The 26,417-nt window shown below is 45.0% G+C and overlaps 1 protein-coding gene across 1 annotated transcript in view; it reads left to right on the top strand.

Annotated features, from left to right (window-relative positions):
- The first annotated feature begins 762 nt into the window (after positions 1 to 762).
- The window catches only part of cysltr1 (cysteinyl leukotriene receptor 1), a 37,026-nt gene continuing 11,371 nt past the window's right edge, over positions 763 to 26,417 (top strand). Inside the window, exon 1 of the mRNA XM_055927898.1 lies at positions 763 to 843. Coding sequence (XP_055783873.1) covers positions 763 to 843 — 81 coding nt within the window. The remainder of the gene's footprint in view (positions 844 to 26,417) is intronic.

A 26,417-nucleotide genomic window follows, 5' to 3' on the forward strand; every position in this document is an offset into this window, starting at 1 on the left:
CTCTCTTTTTATACCTGTCTGTCTTCCTCTCTTTTTATACTGTCTGTCTTCCTCTCTTTTTATACTGTCTGTCTGTCTTCCTCTCTTTTTATACCTGTCTGTCTGTCTTCCTCTCTTTTTATACCTGTCTGTCTGTCTGTCTTCCTCTCTTTTTATACCTGTCTGTCTGTCTTCCTCTCTTTTTATACTGTCTGTCTGTCTTCCTCTATTTTTATACCTGTCTGTCTGTCTTCCTCTCTTTTTATACTGTCTGTCTTCCTCTCTTTTTATACTGTCTGTCTTCCTCTCTTTTTATACTGTCTGTCTGTCTTCCTCTCTTTTTATACCTGTCTGTCTGTCTTCCTCTCTTTTTATACTGTCTGTCTTCCTCTCTTTTTATACTGTCTGTCTGTCTTCCTCTCTTTTTATACCTGTCTGTCTGTCTTCCTCTCTTTTTATACTGTCTGTCTGTCTTCCTCTCTTTTTATACCTGTCTGTCTGTCTGTCTTCCTCTCTTTTTATACTGTCTGTCTGTCTTCCTCTCTTTTTATACCTGTCTGTCTGTCTTCCTCTCTTTTTATACTGTCTGTCTGTCTTCCTCTCCTTTTATACATGTCTGTCTGTCTTCCTCTCTTTTTATACCTGTCTGTCTGTCTTCCTCTCTTTTTATACTGTCTGTCTTTCTTCCTCTCTTTTTATACATGTCTGTCTGTCTTCCTCTCTTTTTATACCTGTCTGTCTGTCTTCCTCTCTTTTTATACTGTCTGTCTGTGTGTTCCAGACATGCATCTAGGGGAGTTCGACAACGTGACTCTGATGGACAACACAACCAACTGTCTGTCTATCGATGACTTCCGTAACCAGGTAACCATATCTGTCTGTCTGCCTGCCTGTCTGCTTCCCCGCTCCCCTGTCTGTCCATACGTCACGCAAAGGGCAGATGCCCACTCATTGATATACTTCTATGCTATGGGAAAGTTGTGCAATGAGAGAGATTGATTGGTTAGTGGTATGTAACCGAAGCAGTGTGTTCAGGCAGTAATTTACAGTGGTAACAGAGTAATCGGGATCCACGTTGTTGTGAACAGGCATGGGCCGATATAAGGGACTGTACAGTATTTAGAATGACTGTATGTCGCCAAATTACACACAGTATATTATTTAACACATTTTCACATGAAAATGTACCTAGATGAATCATTAAAACTTTTGAACAAGTCAATTGAACATCTATTCCACATTGGTTCAACATCTATTCCACATCTATTCCACATCTATTTCAAATCTATTCAACATCAATTCAACATCTATTCCACATCTATACCACATTGGTTCAACATCTATTCTACATCTATTCCACATCTATTCCAAATCTATTCAACATCAATTCAACATCTATTCAACATCTATTCCACATTGGTTCAACATCTATTCTACATCTATTCCACATCTATACCACATTGGTTCAACATCTATTCAACATTTATTCCACATCTATTCAACATCTATACCACATTGGTTCAACATCTATTCAACATCTATTCCACATCTATTCAACATCTATTCCACATTGGTTCAACATCTATTCAACGTCTATTCCACATATATTCCAAATCTATTCAACATCTATTCAACATATATTCCACATATACCACATTGGTTCAACATCTATTCCACATCTATTCCACATCTATTCAACATCTATTCAACATTTATGCCACATTGGTTCAACATCTATTCCACATCTATTCAACATCTATTCAACATCTGTTCCACATCTATTCCACATCTATTCCACATTGGTTCAACATCTATTCAACATCTATTCAACATCTATTCAACATCTATTCCACATCTATTCAACATCTATTCAAAATCTATTCCACATTGGTTCAACATCTTTTCCACATTGGTTCAACATCTATTCCACATCTATTCAACATCTATTCCACATCTATTCAACATCTATTCCACATCTATTCCACATTGGTTCAACATCTATTCAACATATATTCCACATATATTCCACATTGGTTCAACATCCATTCCACATCTATTCCACATATATTCCACATATATTCTACATCTATTCAATATAAATTCCACATCTATTCCACATATATTCAACATCTATTCAAAATATATTCCACATTGGTTCAACATCTATTCAACATCTATTCAACATCTATTCAACATCTATACCACATTGGTTCAACATCTATTCCACATCTATTCCACATCTATTCCACATCTATTCCACATATATTCAACATATATTCCACATCTATACCACATTGGTTCAACATCTATTCAACATCTATTCAACATCTATTCAACATCTATTCAACGTCTATTCAACGTCTATTTCACATATATTCCAAATCTATTCAACATCTATTCAACATCTATTCCACATCTATACCACATTGGTTCAACATTGGTTCAACATCTATTCCACATCTATTCCACATATATTCAACATCTATTCCACATCTATACCACATTGGTTCAACATCTATTCAACATCTATTCAACATCTATTCAACATCTATTCCACATCTATACCACATTGGTTCAACATCTATTCAACGTCTATTTCACATATATTGCAAATCTATTCAACATCTATTCAACATATATTCCACATCTATACCACATTGGTTCAACATCTATTCCACATCTATTCCACATCGGTGTAATCCAAGATGGTGTAGCAGTCAGATGTCCTTTGTCCTCGTCCTGTCCCGTGTATATATATTTTATATATTTTTCTTCGCATTTCTTTTTATATATATTTTTTTCTTCTTAAAAACTCAACTTCAGAACATTCTCCTGCAACCCACCTCACCAAATGTGGTGCGGATCTGTTTTTTTTCCCTCAAAGGTATTATTCACCTCGTATCCGAAATCAACAACAGAAGCTAGCCAGAAGTTAGCCAGCTCACAAGCTAACGTTAGTAGTTCAGCTAACCACAGCTAGCGCTCATCAGCTATCCTTTAGCTCGGAAAACTATTGCCAGTTTTGTACAACGCGACTCAGACCAGAGCATACCAGACCTATTTTCTCTCCATATCCCCGGATTTTTACCGCAAGCTCTGGACATTTACACCTGGATCTTGCAGCTAACCAGCTGCTATCCGAGTGACTATTGGCTAACATCAATTCCGGAGCAAACACCAATTATCCCGGAGCTAGCCAGCTGAAGAGTTCCATCAGCCACTCCTGGGCTACAATCAACTGTCCGGACCCGTTTACTGCCGATGCGGAGCCCCACCGGGCCTTCACGACTGGGATACTGACGTTATCTGCCCGAGGGAGTTATTAAACTGGCCCCTCCATCGCGACGTAACCTGAACGCCCATATGCTAACTGCGGCACGCTAATCGTTAGCTGTCTTGAGCATATCGGCTGCTATCTGAACAGACAACCTCTCTTTCGCCATCGCCATCCGGCTTGGATTCTCTGTCGACACGACCACGTCTGGTCTGCAGACGAATAGCCCATCTGCTGTGCCCTCAACCGGCCTCCGTCTGAGCAGACCCCCTCCGTCTGAGCAGACCTCCCCCCGGGCTACTAACTTTAAACGCCGCGTGCTAGCTTAGTGGAGGCCTCACTGCTCCATCTACGGCTGCCCCCTGGACACTATGATCACTTGGCTACATAGCTGATGCCTGCTTGACTGTCCATTAATTCACGGTACTCCATTCCGTTTATTTGTGTTTTATCTGTCGGCTCTGTGCTTTAACTCAGGATCTGTGTGCAGTTAATCCGACCCTCTCTGCCTAGCCGTCGCCATTTTTACCTACTGTTGCTGTGTTAGCTGACTAGCTGCTGTTATATCACCTGTTGTTTTAGCTAGCTCTCCCAATCAAGACCTGCAATCACTTTACGCCTTACTGCATGTCTCCCTCAAATATCAATATGCCTTGCATACTGTTGTTCAGGCTAGTTATCATTGTTTTGGTTTGCAATGGACCCCGTAGTTCCACTCTCCGTACCTCTGATACCTCCTTTGTCCCACCCCCCACACATGCGGTGACCTCACCCATTGAGACCAGCATGTCCAGAGATACAACCTCTCTTATCATCACCCAGTGCCTGGGCTTACCTCCGCTGTACCCGCACCCCACCATACCCTGGTCTGCACATTATGCCCTGAATCTATTCTACCACGCACATAAATCTGCTCCTTTTATTCCTTGTCCCCAACGCTCTAGGCGACCAGTTTTGATAGCCTTTAGCCGCACCCTCATCCTGCTACTCCTCTGTTCCTCGGGTGATGTGGAGGTAAACCCAGGCCCTGCATGTCCCCAGTCACCCTCATTTGTTGACTTCTGTGATCGAAAAAGCCTTGGCCTCATGCATGTCAACATCAGAAGCCTCCTCCCTAAGTTTGCCTTACTCACCGCTTTAGCACACTCTGCCAACCCTGATGTCCTCGCCGTGTCCGAATCCTGGCTTAGGAAGGCCACCAAAAATTCTGAGATTTCCATACCCAACTATAACACTTTCTGTCAAGATAGAACTGCCAAAGGGGGAGGAGTTGCAATCTACTGCAGAGATAGCCTGCAAAGTTCTGTCATACTTTCCAGGTCTATGCCCAAACAGTTCGAACTTCTAATTTTAAAAATTAATCTCTCCAGAAATAAGTCTCTCACTGTTGCCGCCTGCTACCGACCCCCCTCAGCTCCCAGCTGTGCCCTGGACACCATCTGTGAATTGATCGCTCCCCATCTAGCTTCAGAGTTTGTTCTGTTAGGTGACCTAAACTGGGATATGCTTAACACCCCGGCAGTCCTACAATCTAAGCTTGATGCCCTCAATCTCACACAAATCATCAAGGAACCCACCAGGTACAACCCTAAATCCGTAAACATGGGCACCCTAATAGACATTATCCTGACCAACTTGCCCTCCAAATACACCTCTGCTGTCTTCAATCAAGATCTCAGCGATCACTGCCTCATTGCCTGTATCCGCCACGGGTCCGCGGCCAAACGACCACCCCTCATCACTGTCAAACGCTCCCTAAAACACTTCTGCGAGCAGGCCTTTCTAATCGACCTGGCCCGGGTACCCTGGAAGGATATTGACCTCATCCCGTCAGTTGAGGATGCCTGGTCATTCTTTAAAAGTTACTTCCTCACCATATTAGACAAGCATGCTCCGTTCAGAAAATGCAGAACCAAGAACAGATATAGCCCTTGGTTCACTCCAGACCTGACTGCCCTCGACCAGCACAAAAACATCCTGTGGCGAACTGCAATAGCATCGAAGAGCCCCCGCGATATGCAACTGTTCAGGGAAGTCAGGAACCAATACACGCAGTCAGTAAGGAAAGCAAAGGCCAGCTTTTTCAAGCAGAAATTTGCATCCTGTAGCTCTAACTCCAAAAAGTTCTGGGATACTGTAAAGTCCATGGAAAACAAGGGCACCTCCTCCCAGCTGCCCACTTCACTGAGGCTAGGTAACACGGTCACCACTGATAAGTTCATGATAATCGAAAACTTCAACAAACATTTCTCAATGGCTGGCCTTGCCTTCTTCCTGGCGACTCCAACCTTGGCCAACAGCCCCTACCCCCCCGCTGCTACTCGCCCAAGCCTCCCCAGCTTCTCCTTTACCCATATCCAGATAGCAGATGTTCTAAAAGAGCTGGAAAACCTGGACCCATACAAATCAGCTGGGCTTGACAATCTGGACCCCCTATTTCTGAAACTGTCCGCCGCCATTGTCGCACCCCCTATTACCAGCCTGTTCAACCTCTCCTTCGTATCATCTGAGATCCCCAAGGATTGGAAAGCTGCCGCGGTCATCCCCCTCTTCAAAGGGGGAGACACCCTGGACCCAAACTGTTACAGACCTATATCTAACCTGCCCTGCCTTTCTAAGGTCTTCGAAAGCCAAGTCAACAAACAGATCACTGATCATCTCGAATCCCACCGAACCTTCTCCGCTGTGCAATCCGGTTTCCGAGCCGGTCACGGGTGCACCTCAGCCACGCTCAAGGTACTAAACGATGTCATAACCGCCATCGATAAAAGACATTACTGTGCAGTCGTCTTCATCGACCTGGCCAAGGCTTTCGACTCTGTCAATCACCATATTCTTATCGGCAGACTCAGTAGCCTCGGTTTTTCTAATGACTGCCTCGCCTGGTTCACCAACTACTTTGCAGACAGAGTTCAGTGTGTCAAATCGGAGGGCATGTTGTCCGGTCCTCTGGCAGTCTCTATGGGGGTACCACAGGGTTCAATTCTCGGGCCGACTCTTTTCTCTGTATACATCAATGATGTTGCTCTTGCTGCGGGCGATTCCCTGATCCACCTATATGCAGACGACACCATTCTGTACACTTCCGGCCCTTCCTTGGACACTGTGCTATCTAACCTCCAAACGAGCTTCAATGCCATACAACACTCCTTCCGTGGCCTCCAACTGCTCTTAAACGCTAGTAAAACCAAATGCAAGCTTTTCAACCGTTCGCTGCCTGCACCCACACGCCCGACTAGCATCACCACCCTGGACGGTTTCCCGACCTAGAATATGTGGACATCTATAAGTACCTAGGTGTCTGGCTAGACTGCAAACTCTCCTTCCAGACTCATATCAAACATCTCCAATCCAAAATCAAATCTAGAGTCGGCTTTCTATTCCGCAACAAAGCCTCCTTCACTCACGCCGCCAAACTTACCCTAGTAAAACTGACTATCCTACCGATCCTCAACTTCGGCGATGTCATCTACAAAATAGCTTCCAATACTCTACTCAGCAAACTGGATGCAGTCTATCACAGTGCCATCCGTTTTGTTACTAAAGCACCTTATACGACCCACCACTGCGACCTGTATGCCCTAGTCGGCTGGCCCTCGCTACATGTTCGTCGTCAGACCCACTGGCTCCAGGTAATCTACAAGGCTATGCTAGGTAAAGTGCCGCCTTATCTCAGTTCACTGGTCACGATGGCTACACCCACCCGTAGCACGCGCTCCAGCAGGTGTATCTCACTGATCATCCCTAAAGCCAAAACCTCATTTGGACGCCTTTCCTTCCAGTTCTCTGCTGCCTGCGACTGGAACGAATTGCAAAAATCTCTGAAGTTGGAGACTTTTATCTCCCTCAACAACTTTAAAAATCTGCTATCCGAGCAGCTAACCGATCGCTGCAGCTGTACATAGTCCATCTGTAAACTACCCACCCAATTTACCTACCTCATTCCCCATACTGCTTTTATTTATTTACTTTTCTGCTCTTTTGCACACCAGTATCTCTTCTTGCACATGATCATCTGATGATTTATCACTCCAGTGTTAATCTGCTAAATTGTAATTACTCGATTTATTGCCTACCTCATGCCTTTTGCACACATTGTATATAGATTCTCTTTTTCTACCATGTTATTGACTTGTTTATTGTTTACTCCATGTGTAACTCTGTGTTGTTGTCTGTTCACACGGCTATGCTTTATCTTGGCCAGGTCGCAGTTGCAAATGAGAACTTGTTCTCAACTAGCCTACCTGGTTAAATAAAGGTGAAATAAATAAAAAAATTAAAAAAAATCTATTCAACATCTATTCAACATATATTCAACATCTATTCAACATCTATTCCACATTTATTCAACATCTATTCAACATATATTCCACATCTATTCAACATCTATTCAACATCTATTCAACATCTATTCAACATTTATGCCACATTGGTTCAACATCTATTCCACATCTATTCAACATCTGTTCCACATCTATTCCACATCTATTCCACATTGGTTCAACATCTATTCAACATCTATTCCACATCTATTCAAAATCTATTCCACATTGATTCAACATCTTTTCCACATTGGTTCAACATCTATTCCACATTGGTTCAACATCTATTCCACATCTATTCAACATCTATTCCACATCTATTCCACATTGGTTCAACATCTATTCAACATCTATTCCACATATATTCCACATTGGTTCAACATCCATTCCACATCTATTCCACATCTATTCCACATATATTCAACATCTATTCAACATATATTCCACATCTATTCCACATACATTAAACATCTATTCTACATATATTCCACATTGGTTCAACATCTATTCAACATCTATTCAACATTTATTCCACATTGGTTCAACATCTATTCCACATCTATTTAACATCTACTCCACATCTATTCCACATCTATTCTACATCTATTCTACATCTATTCCACATTGGTTCAACATCTATTCAACATCTATTCAACATCTATTCAACATCTATTCAACATCTATTCAACATATATTCCACATTGGTTCAACATCTATTCCACATCTATTCCACATCTATTCCACATCTATTCAACATCTATTCAACATATATTCAACATCTATTCAACATCTTTTCCACATCTTTTCAACATCTATTCAACATATATTCCACATCTATTCAACATCTATTCAACATCTATTCACATTTTTGCCACATTGGTTCAACATCTTGTCCACATATATTCCACATATATTCCACATTGGTTCAACATCTATTCAACATCTATTCCACATCTATTCAACATCTATTCCACATCTATTCCACATCTATTCAACATCTATTCCACATTGGTTCAACATCTTGTCCACATTGGTTCAACATCTATTCCACATTTATTCCACATATATTCCACATTGGTTCAACATCTATCCCACATCTATTCAACATCTATTCCACATTGGTTCAACATCTATTCCACATCTATTCCACATCTATTCCACATCTATTCCACATATATTCAACATCTATTCAACATATATTCCACATCTATTCCACATATATTCAACATCTGTTCAACATATATTCCACATTGGTTCAACATCTATTCAACATCTATTCCACATCTATTCAACATCTATTCAACATTTATTCCACATTGGTTCAACATCTATTCCACATCTATTCAACATCTACTCCACATCTATTCCACATCTATTCAACATCTATTCAACATCTATTCCACATTGGTTCAACATCTATTCAACATCTATTCAACATCTGTTCCACATTGGTTCAACATCTATTCAACATCTATTCAACATCTATTCCACATTGGTTCAACATCTATTCCATATCTATTCAAAATCTATTCCACATTGGTTCAACATCTATTCAACATCTATTCCACATCGATTCCACATCTATTCAACATCTATTCCACACCTATTCCACATCTATTCCACATCTTTTCCACATTGGTTCAACATCTATTCCACATCTGATGCATTTGTTTTTAGTGAGTTCACCAGATCAGAGGCAGTAGGGATGACCACGAATTGTCTTGATACGTGTGTGAATTGGGCCATTTTCTTATCCTACTAAGAATTCAAAATGTTACAAGTACTTTTGGCTGTCAGGGAAACTGTATGGAGTAAAATGTACATTATTGTCTTTAGGAATGTAGTGGATTAAAATTGTCAAAGTTGTCAAAAATATTTTAATTAAGTATGATTTAATGATTTAAGTAGTAGTGTCCCGTTCGTCGTATGGTGGAAGAGGACCAAGGCGCAGCGTGAAATGAATACATATTTAATTAACGAAGACGAAGAACACTTGACAAACTATACAAAACAACAAACGAACGTGAAGCTATATAACAAATAGTGCTGACACTAAACACTACACATAGACAATCACCCACCAACTACCTAATGAATATGGCTGCCTAAATATGGCTCCCAATCAGAGACAACGATAGACAGCTGCCTCTAATTGAGAACCAATCCAGGCAACCATAGACATACATACACCTAGACCAGACACTGCCCCATAAACATACAAAACCCCTAGACAATACAAAACACATACATCCCCCATGTCACACCTTGACCTAACTAAAATAATAAAGAAAACAAAGATAACTAAGGCCAGGGCGTGACAAGTAGTTTAAAGTATATTTACTTATGTACTTTACACCACTGGATGTGGAAACAACATTGGTTCAACCAGTGTGCCCAGAGGATAGATAGCAGAGAACATGCCTACCATTTACCCTCAGTCCTCACGCAGACCAGAGCCATAGATATGCATTTTTGCAAACTGTTCTTCACCTTCAAATCAAATCAGATTTTATTTGCCAATTGCTTCGTAAACAACAGGTGCAGACTAAAAGTGAAATGCTTACTTATGGGCCTTCACAACAATGCAGAGAGGAAGAAAATAGAGAAACAATAGAAAAGTAAAACATGTAATAATACAAATAATAATAAATACACAATGAGTAATGATAACTTGGCTATATACACGGTACCAATGCCGAGTCGATGTGCTGGGTTAGGAGGTCATTGAGGTAGATACAGTATGTACTGTGCATTCGGAAAGTATTCAGACCTTTTTCCACATTTTGTTAGTTTACAGCCTTATTCTAAAATGGATTGGGAAAAAAAATACTCATCAACCTACACACAATACCCCATGATGACATCACAATACCCCATGATGACATCACAATACCCCATGATGACATCACAATACCCCATAATGACATCACAATACCCCATGATGACATCACAATACCCCATGATGACATCACAATACCCCATGATGACATCACAATACCCCATAATGACATCACAATACCCCATGATGACATCACAATACCCCATGATGACATCACAATACCCCATGATGACATCACAATACTCCCCATCTTAGCTACTGTCGTATCAATATGTTTTGACCATGACAATTTACAATCCAGGGTTACTCCAAGCTGTTTAGTCACCTCAACTTGCTCAATTTCCACATCATTTATTTCACGATTTCGTTGCGGTTTAGTGAATGACTTGTCCTAAAAACAACGCTTTTACTTTTTGAAAGATTTAGGACTAACTAACTGCTGCTCTTTGTTAAGTGTTGCTGTCATTTCAGTAGCTGTAGTAGCTGATGTGTATATTGTTGAGTCATCTTCATACATAGTAATGTGACTAGGATAGATAATAAACAGTAGCAGCAGCGCATGTGAATGCAGAAAGGTAAATAGCTACCCGGACAAGCTATTTAACAGTCTTATGACTTGGAGGGAAGAAGCTGTTCAGGGTCCTGTTGGTTTCAGACTTGGTGCATTGCTACCGCTCGCCGTGCGGTAGCAGAGAGAACAGTCCATTACTTGGGTGGCTGGAATCTTTGACAATTTTTAGGGCCTTCCTCTGACACCACTTGGTATAGAGGTCCTGCATGGCAGGGAGCTCGCCCTCAGATCTGAGGGTCCATGCCAAATCTTTTCAGTCTGGGACCCTTGGCGACCAAAAGGTTATACTTTTGAATTATCTCTACTGTGAGTGGACCAAGTACTTTGAGGTCTAAAGGGGAAGGTGGAATAATCTAGTCACGTTTTCTTACATTGAACAATGTTCTCTATTGAGGTATTTGTTTCTTCTCAAACAATCCCACACATTCAAGGATAATCTCACAAGGAAAACACAAATATTCTTCTCTACAGGAACAAGGAACACAAGGTGAGTAACTTTTAACTATAAATTACGGGTGTGTCACCGCCGAACTATCCGTTCGTGGAGAATTCCCTTCGGGTGGTGGTGTGGATCTATGGGTTTGTCCTCTTCTTCTCTCTTCTATCCGGTAAGTCTTCTCCACTGCCGGTTCCCTCCTCTCTCTTGTAGGGGGAAAGGAATAGGTAATTAGTACCGTCAGCTGTGCTTAATTGCCTCTGATCAACTTTACTCACATGCCGGGCTACTATCCGTGGGACCAGCCTGCCCCATGGTGGTCCTTCCACAGTACATAGAACATTCTTGATGATCATCCAGGTGCTTCCAGGTGCTTCCAGGTGCTTCCAGGTGCTTCCAGGTGCTTCCAGGTGCAAACTTGAGTCAACTTTTTGGACGACATGGGTCCCCATTATGCGAAAATCAAACACAAATCCACAGTAAGAACCTCATATCAACGGTCAAGCATGGTGGTGGTAGTGTGATGGTTTGGGGATGCTCCACACCATACTTTCTCAACACTATACACGTCAGCTACTACAACTAATGAAATGACTGCAACACTTAACAAAGAGCTTCAGTTAGTTTCAGAACGAGTGGCAAGGAATACGTTCGTCCTAAAAAATTCAAAAAACTGAAAGCTTTGTATTTGGGACAAATCATTCACTAAACCCTAACCTCTTGGAATGAATAATGTGGAAATGGAGCAAGTTGAGGTGACTAAACTGCTTGGAGTAACCCTAGATTGTAAACTGTCTTGGTCAAAACATGTTGATACAACAGTAGCTAAGATACAACAGTAGCTATTATTTTTTTGACATTTTTTAATTTAACTTTATTTAACTAGGCAAGTAAGTTAAATAAAAGCAATGCGCTGCCTTTTAACAGCACTATCAACAAGGCAGGTCCTACAGGCTCTAGTTTTGTCACACCTGGACTACTGCTCAGTTGTGTGGTCAGGTGCTACAGAGGGACTTTGGAAAATTACAATTTGCTCAGAACAGGGCAGCACTGGACTGTGAAGAGATACAGAGATACACGTGAATACGCACAAACATGGATAATGGCGCCGAAGGAGATGGCCGCCATTTTACGATCCAGTAACCAATTGTGCTATTGTGTATTTTTTCTCGTGTTATTTGTCATTTATTTTGTACATCATGTTTCTGCCACCGTGTCTTATGACCAAAAATATCTTCTTGATATCAGGGCAGCAATTACTCCTATACCGTAAAGTAGTTTTTTTCAACCGAGTTGTTTATTCAACGTTTATTGCGACTTTTGGAATTTTTGGGGAATTTTCCTTTCTTTGCGTCAGGGGAAGATGGGCATGTTTGCGCCACAGGTTGCTAATTCGACAGGAGAAAAGGACATTCTAAAACCAACCAACGATTTATTCTTGGACTCCTTGTACAAGATTCTGATGGAAGCTCAGCAAAAGTAAGAACAATTTATGATGTTATTTCGTATTTCTGTGGAAAATGTTGAGTCCTATTTTCCACCCTTTTTGCGGGCGCTGTCTCGCTATAACTGTTTGTTATGGTAAAGTTATTTTTAAAAATCTAACACGGTGGTTGCATTAAGAACTAGTGTATCTTTCATTTGCTGTCCAACATGTATTTTTTTGTAAAGTTTATGATGAGTTCTTTGGTCAGATTAGGTGAGTGTCCAAACTAGCTCCGGACAATTTGGTGAATCGATGCTACATATTCACAATGTATAACCACGGTTTGCAGCTCAAAATATGCAAATTTTCGAACAAAACATAAGGGTATTGTATAACCTGATGTTATAAGACTGTCATCTGATGAAGTTGGTCAAGGTTAGTGATTAATTTTATATTTTTTGCTGGTTTTTGCGATCGCTACCTTTTGCTGCTGATAAATGCATTTGTGTGTTTGGCTATTGTGGTAAGCTAATATAATGCTATATTGTGTTTTTCGCTGTAAAACACTTAAAAAATCTGAAATATTGGCTGGATTCACAAGATGTTTATGTTTCATTTGCTGTACACTATGTATTTTTCAGAAATGTTTTATGAAGAGTATTTAGATATTTGACGTTGGTGTCTGTAATTATTATGGCTGCTTTCGGTGCAATTTCTGATTGTAGCTGCAATGTAAACTATGATTTATATCTGAAATATGCACATTTTTCGAACAAAACATAGATTTATTGAATAACATGTTATAAGACTGTCATCTGATGAAGTTGTTTGTTGGTTAGTTTGGTTGGTTCTTGGTTAGTTAGGTTGGCTTTGTGCATGCTACCTGTGCTGTGAAAAATGTCTGTCCTTTTTTGTATTTGGTGGTGAGCTAACATAAATATACGTGCTGTTTTCACTGTAAAACATTTTAAAAATTGGACATGTTGGCTGGATTCACAAGATGTGTACCTTTCATTTGCTGTAATGGACTTGTTAATGTGTGAAAGTTAAATATTTCTAAAAAATATATTTTGAATTTCGCGCCCTGCACTTGAGCTGGCTGTTGTCATAAGTGTACCGACATCGGGCTTGCAGCCAGAAGAAGTCATAACCTCTTTGGGCTTGATGTCCCGCTAGCATAGTCACTATGACAACATCCGGTGAAATTGCAGAGCGCGAAATTCAAAATACAAAAATCGTAATATAAAACATTCATGAAAATAAAAGTGTCATACAAAATTCTTTAGCTTAGAATCTTGGTTATCGAACCGCTTTGTCCGATTTACAATAGGCTTTACAGAAAAAGCATTTGATTGTCTGAGGACAGCGCCCTGCATACACCCCGCATAAAAATATTTTTCAGACCAGCAGAGGCATCACAAAAGTCACAAATAGCGATAAAATAAATCACTTACCTTTGAAGATCTTCCTCTGTGTGCAATCACAAGGGTCCCAGCTACACATAAAATTATTGTTTTGTTCGATGAAGTAATTCTTTATATCCCAAAAAAGTCTGTTTAGTTGGCATGTTTGATTCAGTAATCCACCCGTTCAACTCGTTCAACGTGCAAACAAAGGAATCCCAAAAGTTACCTGTACACTTCATCCAAACAAGTCAAACAATGTTTCTAATCCATCCTCAGGTACTGTCACGTTCCTGACCTGTTTTCTGTTGTTTTGTATGTGTTTAGTTGGTCAGGACGTGAGCTGGGTGGGAATTCTATGTTGTGTGTCTAGTTTGTCTGTTTCTATGTCAGCCTAGTGTGGGTTCTCAATCAGAGAATTTGTTACCTGTCTCTGTGTTTGTGTTCTGCACTAGATAGGTCTGTATCGGTTTTGCACATTTGTTATTTTGTATGTTGTTTGTAGTGTTTCACTTGTGTTTGTATTAAACATGTTTAACACTAGCCGCGCTGCACTTTGGTCCTCTCCTTCACCCCTGGAAGAAAACCTTTACAGAAACACCCACCAAACCCGGACCAAGCAGCGTGGCAACGGGCAGCAGCAACAGCAGCAGCAGTACAAGGAGGAATGGACATGGGAGGAGATTCTGGACGGAGAAGGACCCTGGGCAGAGCCAGAGGAGTGTCGCCGTCCCAAAGCGGAGCTGGAGGCATCCAAAGCGGAGAGGCGGCATTATGAGGCGCTTGCAAGGCAGAGTGGCTGGAAACCCGAGAGGCTCACCCAAAAATTTCTTGGGGGGGGGGGCTAAAGGGGAGTTTGGCGAAGCCGGGTTGGAAACCTGAGCCAACTCCCCGGGCTTACCGTGGAGTGAGAGGGCGTCGTACTGGTCAGACGCCGCGTTATGCGGTAAAGCGCACGGTGTCCCCAGTACGCGTGCTTAGCCCAGTGCGGGCTATTCCACCTTGCCGCACTGGGAGGGCTAGGTTGGGCATCGAGCGGGATGTCATGAAGCCGGCCCAACGTATCTGGCCTCCAGTACGTCTCCTCGGGCCGGCATACATGGCACCAGCCTTACAGGTGGTGTCCCCGGTTCGCCTGCATAGCCCAGTGCGGGTTGTTCCACCTCGCCGCACTGGCAGGGCTACGGGGACCATTCAACCTGGTAAGGTTGGAAAGGCTCGGTGCTCAAGAGCGCGTGTCCTCCTTCATGGTCCGGTATATCCGGCGCCACCTTCCCGCCCCAGCCCAGTACCACCAGTGCCTACACCACGCACCAGGCTTCCAGTGCATCGCCAGAGCCCTGTTCCTCCTCCCCGCACTCGCCCTGAGGTGCGTGCCCTCAGCCCGGTACCTCCAGTTCCGGCACCACGCATCAGGCCTATAGTGCGTCTCAGCCGGCCAGAGTCTGCCGTCTGCCCAGCGGTGCCTGAACTGCCCGTCTGCCCAGCGGTGCCTGAACTGCCCGTCTGCCCAGCGGTGCCTGAACTGCCCGTCTGCCCAGCGGCGCCTGAACTGCCCGTCTGCCCAACGCCGTCTGAACTGTCCGTCTGCCCAGCGCCGTCTGAGCCATCCGTCTGCCCAGCACCGTCTGAGCCATCCATCTGCCCAGCGCCATCTGAGCCATCCGTCTGCCCAGTGGTGCCTGAACTGCCCGTCTGCCCAGCGGCGCCTGAACTGCCCGTCTGCACAATGCCGTCTGAACTGTTCGTCTGCGCAGCGCCGTCTGAGCCGTCCGTCTGCCCAGCGCCGTCTGCGCCATCCGTCTGCCCAGCGCCGTCTGAGCCATCCGTCTGCCCAGCGCTGTCTGAGCCATCCGTCTGCCCAGCACCATCTGAGCCATCCGTCTGCCCAACGCCGTCTGAGCCATCTGTCTGCCCAGCGCCATCTGAGTCATCCGTCTGCCACGAGCCATTAGAACCGCCTGTCTGTCCCGAGCCATTAGAGCCGTCCGTCAGTCAGGAGCCGCTAGAGCCGTCCGTCAGTCAGGAGCTGCCAGAGCCGCCAGCCAGTCAGGAGCTGCCAGAGACGCCAGCCAGTCAGGAGCTGCCAGAGACGTCAGCCAGTCAGGAGCTGCCAGAGACGCCAGCCAGTCAGGAGCTGCCAGAGCCGCCAGCCAGTCAGGAGCTGCCAGAGACGCCAGCCAGTCAGGAGCTGCCAGAGACGTCAGCCAGTCAGGAGCTGCCAGAGACGCCAGCCAGTCAGGAGCTGCCAGAGACGCCAGCCAGTCAGGAGTTGCCAGAGACGTCAGCCAGTCAGGAGCTGCCAGAGACGCCAGCCAGTCAGGAGCTGCCAGAGACGCCAGCCAGTCAGGAGCTGCCAGAGACGCCAACCAGTCAGGAGCTGCCAGAGACGCCAGCCAGTCAGGAGCTGCCAGAGCTGCCCTACAGTCATGAGCTACCCTCCAGTCATGAGCTGCCCTCCAGTCATGAGCTGCCCTTCAGTCATGAGCTGCCCTACAGTCATGAGCTGCCCTCCAGTCATGAGCTGCCCTCCAGTCATGAGCTGCCCTCCAGTCATGAGCTGCCCTCCAGTCATGAGCTGCCACTCAGTCCGGAGCTGCCACTAGTCCGGAGTTGTCCCTCTGTCCTGAGCTACCTCTCTGTCCTGGGCTACCTCTTTGTCCTGAGCTACCTCTTTGTCCTGAACTACCTCTCTGTCCTGAGTTGTCTCCTCTATTGTAGAGGGGAGTTGGTGAAGGTTCCTGGACCATGGTCGGGGGCGAGGGTCGCCACTCAAGGGACGCTAAGGAGGTGGACAAAGACAATGGTGGAGTGGTGCCCTCGTCCACCGCCGGAGCCGCCACCGCGGACAGATGCCCACCCAGACCCTCCCCTTGAGTTTTAGGGGTGCGCCCGGAGTTCGCACCTTGAGGGGGGGTTCTGTCACGTTCCTGACCTGTTTTCTGTTGTTTTGTATGTGTTTAGTTGGTCAGGACGTGAGCTGGGTGGGAATTCTATGTTGTGTGTTTAGTTTGTGTGTTTCTATGTCAGCCTAGCGTGGGTTCTCAATCAGAGGCAGATGGTAGTCGTTGTCTCTGATTGAGACTCATATATAGGAGGCTTGTTTTGTGTTGGGATTTTGTGGGTGTTTGTTACCTGTCTCTGTGTTTGTGTTCTGCACCAGATAGGTCTGTATCGGTTTGCACATTTGTTATTTTGTATGTTGTTTGTAGTGTTTCACTTGTGTTTGTATTAAACATGTTTAACACTAGCCGCGCTGCACTTTGGTCCTCTCCTTCACCCCTGGAAGAAAACCTTTACAGGTACCCTAATATGTAAATAAACAATAACATTTAAGACGGAACATAGTATGTTCAATACCGGAGATAAATAACAAAGTGCTCGCCCTCATTCACGCATGCCACAAGACTAGAGTCCTAATGAGGGACACCTTGGAAAAACTACAACTACTTGTTCATTTATCAAAAAACAAGCCTGAAACCTTTTATAAAGACTGTTGACATCCAGTGGAAGCCATAGGTACTGCAATCTGGGTCCTCTAGTTGGAAATTCAATAGGCCAACATAGGAACTCAAAAAACACATTTTTCCGGATGGGTTTTCCTCGAGTTTTCGCCTGCCATATCAGTTCTGTTATACTCACAGACATTATTTTAACAGTTTAGAAACTGTTTTCAAACTGTTTTCTATCAAATACATCCAATTATATGCCTAGCTTCTGGGCCTGAGAAACAGGCAGTTTACTTTGGGCATGCCAGACTATTCCCTGAGCAGCCATCACGAACACAGGCTGTAAAACAGTGATCTCTAAGGTCATTACAGAAAACACCTGACTGATACCTATCAGGATTAAATTGAGGAGAGTAGTCTTTTCTGGGTGTTTGAGTCATACCTTGTGGGATTGGTAATAATCTGAGAAAGATTTAGGGAGTCCCATTGATTTAGGACATGGTCAGGTGGCTTAAGGATGTCCCAGTTTAGGTCACCTAGCAGGACAAATTCAGACTTAGTATAAGGCGCCAGGAGAGAGCTTAGGACAGGTAGGGTACAGGTCGGTGCTGATGGAGAACGATAGAAACAGTCAACGAAGAGCTATTTGAAAGTTTAATGCTTAAAACCAGCAAATCAAATTGTTTGGGGACAGACTTGGTGGAGACATCTGAGCACTGAAGGTGATCCTTGGTAAAGATTGCCAATCCCCCACCTTTGGAAGATCTGTCTTTTTGAAAAAGGTTATAACCAGAAAAGTTAGTTAACATCAGTATTCAAAACACTCTTTTCCTTAACCACGTCTCAGTAATGACCAACACATCTGGATTGGAGCTGTGAACCCACACTTTCAATTGATTCATTTTAGGTAATAAGCTTCTAGTGTTAACGTGTGGAAAACTAAGGCTTTAATCAGTGAAGCAGCACCAGTCAGAATTGTAGCTAGCAACAGTAGATGGGCCAGGGTGTACATTCACATTTCCAGATATAATCAACAGTAATACAATCAAGGCACGGCAGAGGACAGGGAGAGCTCTGCAGTGTTGATTTATGACATCTGAATGTGCATCACATGGGAACAAGATCATATTGTACAGCAATTTCAACAGGTAACATGTTTTAAGTAACCCCGGAATTAACCTGGATTGTAAACTGTCATGGTCAAAACATATTGATACAACAGTAGCTAAAATGGGGAGGAGTCTGTCTATAATAAAGCGCTGCTCTACCTTCTTAACAGCATAATCAACAAGGCAGGTCCTACAGGCCCTAGTTTTGTCTTACCTGGACTACTGTTCAGTCATGTGGTCAGGTGTCACAAAGAGGGACTTAGGAAAACTGCAATTGTCTCAGAACAGGGCAGCACGGCTGGCCCTTGGATGTACAAAGAGAGCTAATATTAATAATATGCATGTCAATCTCTCCTGGCTCAAAGTGGAGGAGAGATTGACTTCATCACTACTTGCATTTATGAGAGCTATTGACATGTTGAATGCACAGGGCTGTCTGTTTGAACTACTGGCACACAGCTCGGACACCCATGCATACCCCACAAGACATGCCACCAGAGGTCTCTTCACAGTCCCCAAGTCCAGAACAGACTATGGGAGGTGCATAGTACTACATAGAGCCATGACTACATGGAACTCTATTCCACAGTACTACAAAGAGACATGACTACATGGAACTCTATTCCACAGTACTACATAGAGCCATGACTACATGGAACTCTATTCCACAGTACTACATAGAGCCATGACTACATGGAACTCTATTCCACAGTACTACATAGAGCCATGACTACATGGAACTCTATTCCACAGTACTACATAGAGCCATGACTACATGGAACTCTATTCCACAGTACTACATAGAGCCATGACTACATGGAACTCTATTCCACAGTACTACATAGAGCCATGACTACATGGAACTCTATTCCACAGTCCTACATAGAGACATGACTACATGGAACTCTATTCCACAGTACTACATAGAGCCATGACTACATGGAACTCTATTCCACAGTACTACATAGAGCCATGACTACATGGAACTCTATTCCACAGCACTACATAGAGCCATGACTACATGGAACTCTATTCCACAGTACTACATAGAGCCATGACTACATGGAACTCTATTCCACAGTACTACATAGAGCCATGACTACATGGGACTCTATTCCACAGTACTACATAGAGCCATGACTACATGGAACTCTATTCCACAGTACTACATAGAGCCATGACTACATGGAACTCTATTCCACAGTACTACATAGAGCCATGACTACATGGAACTCTTTTCCACAGTACTACATAGAGCCATGACTACATGGAACTCTATTCCACAGTACTACATAGAGCCATGACTACATGGAACTCTATTCCACATCAGGTAACTGATGCAGCAGGAGAATCAGATTTAAAAAACAGATACAAATACCTTATGAACAGCGGGGACTGTGAAGAGACACAAACATAGGCACAGACACATGTATACACACACACAATAACATATGCACCATACACACACGTACACACAGATTTTGTACTGTAGATATGTGGTAGTGGTGGAGTAGGGGCCAGAGGACACACAGTGTGTTATGAAATCTGCGAATGTACTGTAAAGTTTTGAAAAACGACTTTAATTTTGCTGGACCCCAGGAAGAGTAATGGGGATCTTATGGGGATCCAAAATAAATACAAATACAAATGAAGCCGGTTACTGATGTAGTAAACTCCTCAATGCCTTCGGATGAATCCCGGCACATATTAAAGTCTGTGCTAGGGAAACAGTCCTGTAGCTTAGCATCCTCTTCATCAGATCACTTCCTTATTGAGCGCGTCACTGGTACTTCCTGTTAGAGTCTTTGGTTGTGAGCGGGAATAAGGAGTATAGAGCTATAGACAGATATGTGAAATGCAGAGCATATCTGTGTGTGGAGTAAAGGTGATCAAGAGGTGACATGCTCGTTCAAATGAGGTAAAACAGAATAAAATCACCAGCCACTAGGAGTGCCACCTCTGAATGAGCTTTTATTTGTTTGCTTATGGCCTTATACAGCTTGTTGAGTGTGGTCCTAGTGCCAGCATCGGTTAGTGGTGGTAAATAAATAGCTATGAAAAATATAGATAAAAACTCTCTTGCTAAATAATATGATCTACAGCTTTTCATGAGGTATTCTGACTCAGGCGAGGAGAACCTTGAGACTTCTTTAGAGATTGTGCACTAACTGTTGTTAACAAAGATACACACACTGTAACGATTTTCATCGGGAGAAGGAGAAAACCGCCGACCCCGGACCGGGGACCCTCGCAGCGGGCCACGGACAGGAGGGAGACTCTGGCTGCTCCGGACAGGAGGGAGACTCTGGCTGCTCCGGACAGGATGGAGACTCTGGCTGCTCCGGACAGGAGGGAGACTCTGCGCTGGAGGCTCCGGAAAGGAGGGAGACTCTGCGCTGGAGGCTCTGGTCAGGAGGGCGACGCTGGAGGCTCCGGACTGACGTCCTTCGTTGGGGACCTCGTGCCATAACTCCTCACTGGAGGTTTCGTGCCATTGATCCTCACTGGAGGCTTCGTGCCATGTATCATCACTGGAGGCTTCGTGCCATGGATCCTCACTGGAGGCTTCGTGCCATGTATCATCACTGGAGGCTTCGTGCCATGGATCCTCACTGGAGGCTTCGTGCCATGTATCATCACTGGAGGCTTCGTGCCATGGATCATCACAGGAGTGGAGAGACACACAGGAGGCCTGGCACTGGGAGAAGGCACAGGACTCACCAGGCTGGGGAGAAATGCAGGAGGGTTAAGGCTTAGCACAGGCACAGGACTCACCAGGCTGGGGAGACATGCAGGAGGCCTTGTCCTTGGCCGAGGCACCGGATACACTGGGCCGTGGAGGCCCACTGGAGTTCTCGAGCAACGAGCCTGCACAACCCGTCCTGGCTGGATACCCCCTGTAGCCCGGCAAGTGCGGGGAGTTGAAACAGGCCGTACTGGGCTGTGCTGGTGAACCGGGGACACCGTGCGTAGGGCTGGTGCAGGATGCCCCGGGCCGAGGAGACGCACTGGAGACCAGAAGCGCTGAGCCGGCATCAGCCCTCCTGGCTCGATGCCCACTCTAGCCTGGCCCGATTCGAGGAGCTGCGATGTAACGCACCAGGCTATGCGTGCGCACTGGGGACACCGTGCGCTTCACCGCATAACACGGTGCCTGCCCAGTCACTCTCTTGCCACGGTAAGCACAGGGAGTTGGCTCAGGTCTCCTACCTGAGTCCGCCAATCTCCTTGTGTGCCCCCTCCCCCAAAAAATGTCTGGGGCTGCCTCTCGTGCACTTCTCCTCGAGCAAACTCCTCATAGCGTTGCCGCGCCGCTTTTGCTGCCTCCAGCTCCTTTTTTGGACGCCGATACTCTCCCGACTGTGCCCATGGTCCTTTGCCGTCCAAAATGTCCTGCCATGTCAAGGAGTACATGTTCCCACGCTGCTTGGTCCTTTGTTGGTGGGTGGTTGTGTAACAATTTTCGTCGGGAGAAGGAGAAGAGGACCAAGGTGCAGCGTGGTAAGTGTTCATATTTTTTTTATAAAATACGAAACACTTGACAAAACAACAAAAACAAAAACAAACGAACAGTCCTGAAAGGTGAAACAAACACTAAACAGGAAACAATCACCCACAACTCAAAGTGGGAAAACAGGCTACCTAAATATGGTTCTCAATCACAGACAACGATAGACAGCTGCCTCTGATTGAGAACCACACACGGCCAAACACAAATAAATAGACAACATAGAACACCAGACATAGAATGCCCACCCAAACTCACGCCCTGACCAACCAAAATAGAGACATAAAAATGATCTCTACGGTCAGGGCGTGACACACACCTCCCCCTTGAGCTTACCCGAGGCTTCCGTTCGGTCCAGCTAGATGTATATTATCCATGTCCTTGATCAGCCACGACTCAGAGAAATATATCAGTTCTTCACGTACCGATCTCATCCAGTTTGTTCTCCAGTGATTTGTACGTTCACCAATAGAAAGGAGGGTAGAGGAGGTTTATTTACTCACCGACGTGCAGTACCAGTCAAAAGTTTGGACACACCTTCATCATTGAATGTTTTTTCTTTATTTTTACTATTTTCTACATTGTAGAATAATAGTGAAGACATCAAAAGTTTTGCTGCAGAGGATAAGTTCATTATAGTTAACTGCACCTCAGATTGCAGCCCAAATAAATGCTTCACAGAGTTGAAGTAACAGATACATCTCAACATCAACTGTTCAGAGGAGACTGTGTGAATCAGAACTTCATGGTTGAATTTCTGCAAAGAAACCACTACTAAAGGACACCAATAAGAAGAGGAGACTTTCTTGGGCCAAGAAACACAAGCAATGGACATTAGACCAGTGGAAATCTGTCCTTTGGTCTGATGAGTCCAAATTTGAGATTTTTGGTTCTAACTGTCGTGTCTTTGTGAGACACAGAGTAGGTGAATGGATGATTTTAACATGTGTGGATCCCAACATGAAGCATGGAGTAGGAGGTGTGATGGTGTGGGGGTGCTTTGCTGGTGACACAGTTGGTGATTTATTTAGAATTCAAGGCACACTTAACCAGCATGGCTACCACAGCATTTGGCAGTGATACGCCATCCCATCTGGTTTGAGCTAAGTGGGATTGTCATTAGTTTTTTCAACAGGACGATGACCCAAAACACACCTCTAGGCTCTGTAAGGGCTATTTGACCAAGAAGGAGAGTGATGGAGTGCTGAATCAGATGACCTGGCCTCCACAATCACCCGACCTCCAGCCAATTGAAATGGCTTGGGATGAGGTGGACCGCAGAGTGAAGGAAAAGCAGCCAATAAGTGCTCAGCATGTGGAATGGGAGACCAGATGCTGCTGGAATTGGTGTTGGAGGGCCAGTTTCTAGATGGGAGACCAGATGCTGCTGGTAGTGGTGTTGGAGGGCCAGTTTCTAGATGGGAGACCAGATGCTGCTGGTAGTGGTGTTGGAGGGCCAGTTTCTAGATGGGAGACCAGATGCTGCTGGAATTGGTGTTGGAGGGCCAGTTTCTAGATGGGAGACCAGATGCTGCTGGTAGTGGTGTTGGAGGGCCAGTTTCTAGATGGGAGACCAGATGCTGCTGGTAGTGGTGTTGAAGGGCCAGTTTCTAGATGGGAGACCAGATGCTGCTGGTAGTGGTGTTGAAGGGCCAGTTTCTAGATGGGAGACCAGATGCTGCTGGAAGTGGTGTTGAAGGGCCAGTTTCTAGATGGGAGACCAGATGCTGCTGGTAGTGGTGTTGGAGGGCCAGTTTCTAGATGGGAGACCAGATGCTGCTGGTAGTGGTGTAGGAGGGACAGTTTCTAGATGGGAGACCAGATGCTGCTGGTAGTGGTGTTGGAGGGCCAGTTTCTAGATGGGAGACCAGATGCTGCTGGTAGTGGTGTTGAAGGGCCAGTTTCTAGATGGGAGACCAGATGCTGCTGGTAGTGGTGTTGGAGGGCCAGTTTCTAGATGGGAGACCAGATGCTGCTGGTAGTGGTGTTGGAGGGCCAGTTTCTAGATGGGAGACCAGATGCTGCTGGTAGTGGTGTTGGAGGGCCAGTTTCTAGATGGGAGACCAGATGCTGCTGGTAGTGGTGTTGAAGGGCCAGTTTCTAGATGGGAGACCAGATGCTGCTGGTAGTGGTGTTGGAGGGCCAGTTTCTACATGGGAGACCAGATGATGCTGGTAGTGGTGTTGGAGGGCCAGTTTCTAGATGGGAGACCAGATGCTGCTGGTAGTGGTGTTGAAGGGCCAGTTTCTAGATGGGAGACCAGATGCTGCTGGTAGTGGTGTTGGAGGGCCAGTTTCTAGATGGGAGACCAGATGCTGCTGGTAGTGGTGTTGGAGGGCCAGTTTCTAGATGGGAAACCAGATGCTGCTGGTAGTGGTGTTGAAGGGCCAGTTTCTAGATGGGAGACCAGATGCTGCTGGTAGTGGTGTTGAAGGGCCAGTAGGGGGCACTCTTTCCTCTGGTCTAAAGAAACATACCCCAGGGCAGTGATTGGGGACATTGCCCTGTGTAGGGTGCAGTCTGTCCGATGGGACATTAAGCGGGTGACCTCACTGTCTGTGGTCACAACTTCCCTTATTGTAAGAGCAGGTGTGTCCCCGGTGTCCAGGCTAAATTCTCAATCTGGCCCGGCAAGTGCGGGGAGTTGGAACAGGCCGTACTGGGCTGTGCTGGTGAACCAGGGACACCGTGCGTAGGGCTGGTGCAGGATACCCCGGTCCGAGGAGACGCATAATCATACAATCATGGCCACCCAATCATCCCCAACTTCCAATTGACTCATTCATACCCCTCTACCCTGTAACTATTCCCAAGTTTGTTGCTGCAAATGAGAATGCTCTCAGTCAAATGACCTGGTAAAATAAGGGTAAAAAAAATGTTACCAGGTGTATTCTACATTCTGTCTCCCGAGTGGCGCAGTGGTCTAAGGCAGTACAGCTGTGCCACTAGAGATTCAGGGTTCGAGTCCAGGCTCTGGCGCAGTTGGTCGTGCCTGGGAGACCCATGGGGCGGCGCACAATTGGCCCAGCGTCCTCCGGGTTAGGGAAGGGTTTGGCCAGCAGGGATGTCCTTGTCCCATCACGCACTAGCGACTCCTGTGGGTTGCCTGGCGCAATGCATGCTGACACAGTCGCCAGGTGTACAGTGTTTCCTCTGCTACCGGGTTAAGTGGGCATTGTGTCAAGAAGCAGAGCGGCTTGGTTGGGTTATATTTCGGAGAAAACACGGCTCTCGACCTTCGCCTCTCCCGAGTCCGTATGGGAGTTGCAGCGATGAGACAAGACAGTAACTACCAATTGGATACCATGAAATTGGGGAGACAACAGGATACATTTCCATTCTATAACGAGGTGACTCTACTGTATGTGTTACCAGGTGTAACTACATTCTGTAGGTGACTCTACTGTATGTGTTACCAGGTGTATTCAAATCAAATCAAATTGTATTAGTCACATGTGCCGTATACGACAGGTGTAGACCTTACAGTGAAATGCTTACCTACGAGCCCCTAACCAACAATGCAGTTAAAAAAATATGAACTTCTTTATGATAGGGGGCAGCATTTTCACTTTTGGATGAATTGCGTGCCCACAGTGAACTGCCTCCTACTCTGTCCCAGATGCTAATATATGCATATTATTATTACAATTGGATATAAAACACTCTGAAGTTTCTAAAACTGTTTGAATGATGTCTGTGAGTATAACATAACTCATATGGCAGGCAAAAACCTGAGAAAAAATCCAAACAGGAAGTGAGAATTCTGAGACTGGTCAATGTTCAACTCATCGCCGATTCAATTCCCTGTGGGATATGGATCTGTTTCCACTTCCTACATTTACATTACATTTAAGTCATTTAGCAGACGCTCTTATCCAGAGCGACTTACAAATTGGTGCATTCACCTTATGACATCCAGTGGAACAGCCACTTTACAATAGTGCATCTAGATCTTTTAAGGGGGGGGGGGGGCAGAAGGATTGCTTTATCCTATCCTAGGTATTCCTTGAAGAGGTGGGGTTTCAGGTGTCTCCGGAAGGTGGTGATTGACTCCGCTGTCCTGGCGTCGTGAGGGAGTTTGTTCCACCATTGGGGTGCCAG

Source organism: Salvelinus fontinalis, chromosome 6 (assembly GCF_029448725.1).
Source record: "Salvelinus fontinalis isolate EN_2023a chromosome 6, ASM2944872v1, whole genome shotgun sequence".
NCBI classification, from domain to species: Eukaryota; Metazoa; Chordata; class Actinopteri; order Salmoniformes; family Salmonidae; genus Salvelinus; species Salvelinus fontinalis.